Below are 9,884 nucleotides of genomic sequence, written 5' to 3'. Positions count from 1 at the left end.
ATAGAACCATTGAAAAACTTCATATTTTAAACTAATCTAATTGGGGGCTTTTTTTTTTAAATTAAAAAAAAAAAGGCTTCCACATGAGAAACACAATAATAATAATAATAAAAAAAAACAATACAAAGGTTATGCATGGTCATATCTCATCCATTTTCTTCACTGTACACTACTTCTGGGATTCTTTAATAAGGGTATTTGAAATTATAATGCATATATAGACAAGTACCAATAGTAAATGTTAAAAAAAATACTACTTTTAATGGTAATTTACTTTTTTCTTTTTATAAACTAAAATAACCAATGACCAACTGATTAGATTTCCTAGAATTCATTGGTTATTTAAAATGTTAAAGTTACATGTTATCATTACTAATTTTCTTTTCAGGTATCTCGTTTAACTGCTTGATAATTAAAGTTTACTACTACTTTCTGCAGCAATGGGGACATTAAAAAATACACAACTTCTATGATTAAAGTTTAATCAAAATAAAAAAACAACACCAAAAAAAAAAAGCAGGAAATTCAAGAACCGTAATACTGGCAACAGCAATACTTGGTGTACCGATGACACACACTACTATAACAAAAGACATGATCGATGTTCTAGATCTTTCCATCACATATCTTAAGAACAGTCATACTTCTTATTTCCTGTGAAATACATTTTATGAATAGCCACACGTTCAATTAGATTTGCTCGTCAATTGCACAATATGGTATTCTGTGAAACTAGTCCTGGTTGTCAACCACACACACTCAATATGGTACTCAGTAAACTAATTTTGGTTATCAACCATACACCCATCACAGTACTCTACTATACGTTTACTTGTCAACCACACACTCTTTACTAAAGTAATTACATGATATATTAACAGAGTTAATGTCAATAAATAGCATACACAATTAATACCAAACTGTTGCTAACCTTCAGAAAAGTTTGTGCCAAACAATAAACTAATAATTATAAGAGCCCAGGATACTATAGGTGTACATAACTGTACTTTCATAAAAATTTAGTTCACATTTAGCCTACCGTGTGGCAACTGTAAACTTCATCTCATACAATAAAACAAAAATGCTGTTGCCAGAAGTGAGGAAATTAGTTCCCCCACCAATCAGTTCCTGAGCCATAATTTCCTCCACAGTTTCCTCGATTAAATGTGCTGACAAATTGATTGGCCCCATACCCATAGCAAGGAGATGGAAAGCCGTTAGTCACCAACTTTCGAGTTCCTCCTCCTCGTGGATCGTGAGTATTAAACTGTCTGAAGTCACGACCACCGAAGCCACCAGGCCCATACCTAATACGACAGAAAGTAATCCTTACTAAGTCAATTGTCAAAATCAATACCATATGAAACAATTTCTATGTATATGATTTTTTTTATAAAAAATAATTTTATTATTGTTAAGGACTTGTCCCATTACAAAAATTACAAATGTGTTTTAAAATTTTTATTACAACATATATTTTGTCATCTCTTTTAATTAGAAGTTTTGATTCATATTTGAAATATTTTTTAAACTTTCCTAAGAACCACAGACAAAAATGTAATGAATGCAAGCATATTTTTCAGTTTAATTAATTCCAATCTCCTCACTGAAAATAAACAACAGATCTTTATAATAATAAAAATTAAAGATCAGAGTGATTGTACAAAATAAATTCTACCCATCATACTTTCAACATTTTACAGCAAACATGTGTGTACATATATAAACCTATTACATCTTATAATCCTCATGTATTCATCTATCAAGTGAAAGAATACAAAAAACACCAAAAAATGCCATTACGATTAAATGTAGTAAAAGGTTTCAAACGTATACCCATTAATTTGCAGGTGTACATGATGTTATGCCATCCTTTTTCCATATAAATATATAATGATATTCTGTTGTAATTCAACTTTATATATAAAACCTAAAAAAAATTATTCTGTTTCATATCCTCCACGTGCGAAACTTTAAGGCTTAGTAACCTATGTCAAGCAGCAACCGAGTAATAAGACTAAGGTCGTAACTAGAAGAGATAATTGTTTACTTTACTTATTTATTTACTGTTCTATGGTTTAAGAAAAATAAGTATACGAACTTGTTTCTAAATAGTAGTAATCTATATACATATATAATAATTGAAATGTGACCGTATTTTACAAAATACTAGTCTAACTAGTCCAGTTCCTAACACACAAGTGTACAAGGTATTTGTTAATTTGTACTTGTTTTTAAATACAGAAGTCAAATAGATCCTTTAAACTACAAGACTTTACCTGCGAGTACCACCTCCATATTTACGGGAATTAGAGGCTCGTTGTTCAGTCTGAACCTCTTTAGCTAATGCAGCTAGCCAGTCAGGCAACTCCTGTTTTGTTTCAGTCATAAGTTCCACCAAGTCCAGTGACATATTTCGGTTCTTTTCATTAAAAAATGATGTTGCCAAACCTGTAAAAAATACAATGGTTCAATAACACAACACTCTCTTTATCAGAAGAACTGTAATTATGATAACTACAGCCTAACAGCTGTGTGATGTTTAATTCTTGAACAATAGTACTTCTGATATATGAATATAATAGATTAAGCTTACCAATTCTTGTTAAAAAATCTTGTATAACTTGTATAATTCACTTGCATTTGCTTAGTAAATACATTCAATGTTTGTAACATACAAACATTTACTGTATATTAATTTTGTTTTTCATTAATAAAGATATAATAACAAAGAATCCATCCAAAAGCATACTAATTTTTAATAACTTTTTTAAATGTTAACAGGAATTTGTTACCAGAAATAACTATTAACATGAATAAAATAATCTCTACCTCCAGAATGTACCTTTTATTGCTCAATATTTCACTTAACAGCTTTTTCAAAAGCCATTTATAACCTCTAAGTTCACTATTAAAGTTGAGACCAAACTAAGACATAGTTACCAGCTGATCAAATTTGGTTCAGTTAAAGGTATGTAATCTTACCAACAGTAATACACTAAGTTGTTATTAACAATAGTATATAAACAATGCATGTAAATCAATGGCCAAATCTTTAATCTGTTTATTTCTTACACAGCCCTTTTGTTCTGCTAAACAATATTTTGTACTATACATTTTGTTTATCTAATATAAACACTCCCACATTTACATTCATTTTCATAAATACCAACTTTCTCCATTAATATATGTATAGGGTAAAATATTTGGTTTTTTTTTAAACACATTAAATAAACTAGTAGTCAAACCTGGAGAATATGGCAAAATTAAACATTTCTTTTTGATCCATTATTACAGCACTAGTGAATTTCTTAATTGCTCTATCTACAATATTCAGGTTAAATCCTCTTTCAACGGCTACATATTTCAGTAGTTACAACTCGGTTTTTAAGTCCCCTTGTTTTTGTATATAACTTCAAAATTCTGTGAACATAAGTTTAAAATTCAGGCATTTTTTATTTCATTATGACAATTCCTGGTGTGGTGGGATAAAAACAGAAAAATGTTGCCGATAAATAGATATTTCTAAATTTCTTTCTTCGTTCCTTTCTACCAATATATATATATAGCTTATTTTTTTTTCAATTTAATAATAGGTAAATTGAACAGATCGTTATATACTATTCAAATAGCATACAACTCTACCAATGCTTGTTACCATCCAAATATCAGGCTTACCTTTTCTTTCATTTAATGGGTCCATAAAACAGCCACATAAAAATGGGGATCCCAATTCTTCACACACAACCTTGTTAGATGAATTATACATCTATAGTTTCAGCTGCTGAAACTTTATTTTGTAACAATGTAATTTCAAAACACTTAATTGCATCTTCTACTAGAACTGTGCAAATAACAACACCAACAAACATTCCAAAAATACATAAAATTAAATAACAATTTTAGTCCAATGGTATCAAGTACAGGTACATCATCGTATCAAATAGCCAAGCATACAGCTCAGAAGTATTCTTGTTTGAGAAATAAATATACAGTTAAAAATGCTTTAGATTTTGTAGAGAAAATCAAAAACATAAAGATGAACGAGGAAGATTTGTTAGTGACATTTGATGTGGTGTTATTTACAAAAGTTCCAGCAGAAGATGCAACTGAAGCGTTTGAAAAATATATTGCTAAAAATAGATTGTTCAGCAGTTGGAATTATAGATATAATTAATATAACAAAGGTATGTGTAAAGAATACATTTTTTTTCAGGTTAACAATTTTTCTAAGCAAAAACGAAAAGTTAGCAATTGGATCCCTACTTTCACCATTGTTACGAGACTTGTATATGGATGTATTTGAAACAACAGTTATAGATGGTGCAAAGTATAAACCTGATATTTGGATAAGGTATGTCGATGACACATTCTTGGTGTGGAGATATGGAAATAAGCTTCCATGCTTTTTGAATAACAAAGAACCATCTATACAATTTACTTATGAAATTGAGAAAAATACCAAGTTGCCTTTTCTAGATATACTGATAAAAAGGGATGAACAAAATAATTTAGAAACACCTATTTATCGGAAACCTTTTTCTGTTCTTATGTCACCACACCAGGAATCATGTCATACTGAAACAAAAAATGTCTGAATTTTACATTTATGTTCACAGAATTTTGAAGTTATGTACAAAAACATTAGGCCTTAAAAAAAAAAAGGGGGTTGTTACTAATGAAATACTTAGCAGTTGAAAAAGGATTTACCCTAAATATCGTAGTTACAGCAGTTAAGAAATTCACTAATATTGTAATAATGGATCAAAGTATTACTTTAAAACCTAGTTATGATAAAAATCAAAAAGAAATTTTTAATTTTGACACATGCTCCAGGTTTGACTACTAGTTTATTTAAAGTGTTTAAGAACCAGCAGAAACTGTACCCAATATTTAAACCAATAAATGGGATAAAGCAAATTTTGAATAATAGTAAGGATAACATACACTTAACATAAAAATCTGGAATTTATAAAATTGAATGTGAAAGTATTTATATTGGACAGACAAAAATCTAAAATATCACTTAGCAGAACATAAGGGATGTGTAAGAAATAAAAAAAGACTGAAAATTCAGCCATAGCAGAGCATGTGCAAAAAACACAACACAAGATACTATAGGGAAAAAAAAACAGTAATATTGACTGAACCAAAAGCTAATTGAGCCAATAACATCCATGAATCTTTGGAAATAGTAAAGTATAAAGAATGTGGCAGGAGCTCCTCTAAGAATTATGTAGAAATAAAAAACCTACACAAAAGTCACATGACATAGTTAAAAGGTATAAATATGACACCTTATGTCTTGCAACTTCACTCATGATGATGACATTGAGGTGTCAAAAATGTAGAGTCAACTTCTTGGAGGCCAAAGATTGGCCTGAATTAAAAATGTTTTTCATTATGTGTCCTTTTTTTTTTTAATGTTGTGTGTTATTTATTATTTTAACATTATACACAAGAGCCAATAGTTGGGTCTACCTAATAAGTTAGTACAAAAACAAGGCATTTTTCTTAAATCATTAATAATGAGATCAGCACAAAGAAATAAAGCATAGAAGATAATAAGGGAAAAATCCACTGAGCACAAGCTGCAGGGATGAAGCCATTTTAATAACACTGTATATCAAACCACCTAATGGAAGCACTCAGATAACTATATATTGCAAACATGCCAGTCCCTGCATGATAGATAACTTAATAAGTGAGGGACATCCAAGATCTCAATAAAAATAATGCTATTGTTGCACATTATATTAAAGACATTGGGATACCATAAATGAAAAACATTTTATCTGATGTTAAGATATTAGCCAACAGACTTAGTTTGCTGGGTCACAACATTAAAGAATCCAAAAATTATCCTAAAATTAAAAAATATAAACATTAGCCTTTATTGTAGGGATGTTGATTGAGTTTGGAAATGAATGGGTATCTTGAATTTTTATTGTTTCTCTATACACATGTCATAAAAAATGCCACATATCAGTGGTATGCTTTTAACAGTTTAGCTTTTGATTTACATGCACTGAGTATATACTATTGTTGGTATGCATTTTTGGAACAACTTAACTTCAAGAATGTTTGATAATACTGTTACTAAGTAACTCTGGGACACAAGAAACTGTGTTCTAGTTTGCTCTCAACTTTATTAGTGAACTTGTAATTCATAAAATAAGCAGTAAAGTAAAATATTGAATGATAAAAGATAAACTCTGGGAGTAAAGGTAATTATTTATGTTTAAAGTGTTTTAATTTTCTTTTTATTTGAAATATAATAAACCACAGCTTTGTAACTTTCTTTAAAACAATGAACAAAAGACAAACCTAAATTTCCAACTCTTCCGGTACGGCCAATACGGTGAACGTATTCTTCAACATCAGTTGGTAAGTCGTAATTGATCACGTGTTTCACATTCGGTATGTCTAAACCTCGAGAAGCAACCTGTAAAAATAATTTTCTTGATTTTTTAGTCAACTCAAATAATTAATCATGTATTATATTTCTGTTAACATTTCACTTCTATCCCAGAACACACGCAAATTGTAAACTAAAGCTGGAATCCATTCTGTACTTGAACAAAAACCCATCATTAGTAATGTTCTGTTTATGCACTATAAAAAGTATTACAATTTCTGTTCTAAATGTTTTAATTGTGGGTACTTGTTGATTTTCATGTACAACTACTCAAGGGCAATCAGAGCTAGCTGTCCCTGATTAAGGAGTGAGAGAAGGAAATTAGTCAACACTATACACCTCCAACTCTTGGGCTATTCTAATTGAACAGTGGGATTGACAGACTATAACATTTATTCTCATGGATTAAATAGAGTCCATTTGGTTATGGGATTTGAACCCATGATCCACAGAGTCAACCATCCTTACCATATGGCTATGCAAGGGATATCAGTATAAGAAATAACACTGAATATGCCCAAAGTGCTAAAATTATACTAATTAAATTATAATGAACCAACAATTTTCATATACTTTAAAACCAAACTACTTAAAAACATATTTCAACCTGTAAATATAAGACGATGTAGCAGTTGGCTTACAATATTTAAGTCAAAATACCCTATAACCCAAGCACTTTCAAAAGGTAAACCTTTCTTCTTCAAGGTTCAACTTTAGGGTTTTATCATTTTGTATCGAGACTTGTTGAGTCTACATGTTTTTCTGACATCATGAATGTTTAAGTCATTTCCAACGTACGAAAAACAATAAAAGAGAGACAATATCATAATGAAAAAAAAAACAAGAACATAAAAATACAATTATTTAAGACAATAACAGTTTGATAATTCACGTATCTCATAGAATCATATGTCCAGCAAAATACTAAAAAATATAAAAGGAAAACGATGACAAGCAGAATGCGGTAGCTGGTATGCAATGTTAGACATGACTAGTAATAAAATACTCTGTTTCAAACATGTCTTTAATCAGATCAATAGCTTATTATTTTTCCACACTTCTCTTGATTTTTTTTTTAAATACAAATTGGTCATGTACAATAATATTGGAAAGATTAAAATACACTATTCATTCTACGTTACTGCTTAGCTCTCTCGCTTCGGGCTCAGTCAAATCAGTTGAGTTCATGACCACAAATTGACCTTTATAGTTTCCATACTATAACTTCTGACGTGTTTTGTGTATCTTCATGAAATTTCACAAGCTTTCAGTAGTCATTAAGTCATTTGTAGAAGAAAAAAAAATCAGAATTTTTAATGAAGTATTTTTACTAAAGATTTTTCTGTGAATATATAGTCAGAGTGTTGACTGCTCTAGGTGCAAAATGATTTTCATGTTAAGATTAAAAATACTTTTATTCCCCAGAACATTTTCAAATTTAATTTGTGTAATCTCTAATAACTTCTAATAATTATAAATAAACATTATTTTTCAGTAAAACTTTATATTTTATCTGTTATTTTCTCTACTCTAACTCTTTCCAAATTGGGCAATTTGACCAACTTTGTAAACACCAAAATAAAAAAATTCAAAATAGATCTAAATTACCCTTTTTTTCTTTCTTTTTAGAATGACTTCAAATTGTAACATGAAACTACATTTGTTTCTCCTAAATAGCTCTAAACTCGTAACAGTAAGCATTTGTTTATAGTTATATTTTATTGTTTCATTGCCCTTTGAACCATGTCTCATCTACTATTTGTGCCACACAAGTTGTAAATCACTTGGCAAACATGTAGCTCCTGTTACCCTTTCTAACTATGTGACAAGAACTGTTAAAAATTCAGCTAAATTCATCGATGCATTTCACATGGGAATAAAGTTTGAACTAGAAGAGAAATAGACAATTCTCTTTACAGAAAACAATGTAGTAGAATACACCATTTGATAAATTAAAACCTTGGCTTTCCATTAGTTATACATAATATAACACTAAATGTCAGAGAGAACTACTGGTAATTTCTGAAAAAAGAGGATGTGACACGTGGGTGTGGGAGGAGGGGTCCAATTTTCTGTTTTATGGTGCTGTAACCAAATTAGCAATGACAACATTATGATGAGTAATTTACATTAAATTTCATACTTCTTAGGAGGGTCATAAATAAATTAGGAAAGAGGAGATACCTAAGAGCAAATGTCACAATTTTCACACTAGGAAAAACTGAGGATTTTGTTTTACTATTATCTTTTAAAATTAAGAACTTAAAACTCATAACGTTAAAATTTAGATTATTGGCTATGTTTTTATGCCAAGTTTATTCGTGTGCCATGATAAGAAAGTAGTTTAATTAAATTTTGAATGTACCTTTCTAAAACCTGCACAGAAAAAAAATGTCCATAGTGAAAGTGTAAATACATTCTACAGGAATAGCATAAACAAACACAAGTTTAAAAACTATAGTACTGATCTTTTATTCTGTTCCATAAACAAACACAAGTTTAAAAACTATAGTACTGATCTTTTATTCTGTTCCATAAACAAACACAAGTTTAAAAACTATAGTACTGATCTTTTATTCTGTTCCATAAACAAACACAAGTTTAAAAACTATAGTACTTATCTTTTATTCTGTCCCATAAACAAACAAGTTTAAAAACTATAGTACTTATCTTTTATTCTGGTCCATAAACAAACACAAGTTTAAAAACTATAGTACTGATCTTTTATTCTGTTCCATAAACAAACAAGTTTAAAAACTATAGTACTGATCTTTTATTTTGTTTTTCATTTATTTTGTTTCTGTGTGATAATGTTTGTTGAAAATAAAAGGTTAACTTAATGTTAAGGCCTAAATATTCAGATTATTAATACCCAACTACATATTTCTTGGATAGAGTCCATTTTCTCTATGAATTTTACCTTACTTTCACTGGATGAAATTCTGATACTTACAGCCGTGGCTACAAGAATAGGTCTACGACCTGATCGAAAAGACCACAAAGCATCCTCTCTTTCACGCTGAGATTTGTTACCATGTATACTTGCTACTGGGTAGCCTTCTTCTGTCAGGAAGTGCACTAGTGCATCTGCCCCTTTCTTGGTTTCCACAAAGGTCAAGGTCAAAGAGTCAGGTGCTAGTGGAAAATGCAAACTGTTTCAATGTGCTCTAAATTTCTATGTCAATACCAAAAAGACATTCAATAAAACTTTGGAAAACAATGTTTTTTCATATTATTTTAATTGCTAAAAAAATAGTCAAGCTCAGTAATAAATCTATCCACAGTATCATATCAGGTTTCAAGTGTCAACAACATCATAGCTTGACTTTATTATAAAAAATTGTGAGATCAATAGAGTTCTTCGATACATTGCTTTTAATGACTGAAAATATATTCTTGAGTATGTTTGTTTGTTTGTTTTGGAATTTCGCGCAAAGCTTCACGCGGTCTTTCTGCGCTAGCCGTC

At 29.9% G+C, this 9,884-nt stretch overlaps 1 protein-coding gene across 3 annotated transcripts in view; it reads right to left on the bottom strand.

The window, feature by feature from the left end:
* Window positions 1–281: 281 nt before the first annotated feature.
* Window positions 282–9,884, bottom strand: part of LOC106470623 (ATP-dependent RNA helicase DDX3Y-like) — a 45,187-nt gene continuing 35,584 nt past the window's right edge. For 2 of the 3 annotated variants that reach the window (XM_013931185.2, XM_013931186.2), the window contains exons 13-16: window positions 9,372–9,553; window positions 6,328–6,445; window positions 2,280–2,451; window positions 1,106–1,307 (exon numbers count right to left, since the gene is read on the bottom strand). In XM_013931185.2, the coding sequence (XP_013786639.2) occupies window positions 1,106–1,307; window positions 2,280–2,451; window positions 6,328–6,445; window positions 9,372–9,553 (674 nt within the window). Of the gene's footprint in view, window positions 1,308–2,279; window positions 2,452–6,327; window positions 6,446–9,371; window positions 9,554–9,884 lie in introns of all 3 variants that reach the window. The other variant, XM_013931188.2, reaches the window with a different exon arrangement.

Source organism: Limulus polyphemus, unplaced genomic scaffold (assembly GCF_000517525.1).
Source record: "Limulus polyphemus unplaced genomic scaffold, Limulus_polyphemus-2.1.2 Scaffold4123, whole genome shotgun sequence".
NCBI classification, from domain to species: domain Eukaryota; kingdom Metazoa; phylum Arthropoda; class Merostomata; order Xiphosura; family Limulidae; genus Limulus; species Limulus polyphemus.
Note: the sequence above shows the minus strand (reverse complement) of the source record. Positions and strands in the feature narration are given on the sequence as shown.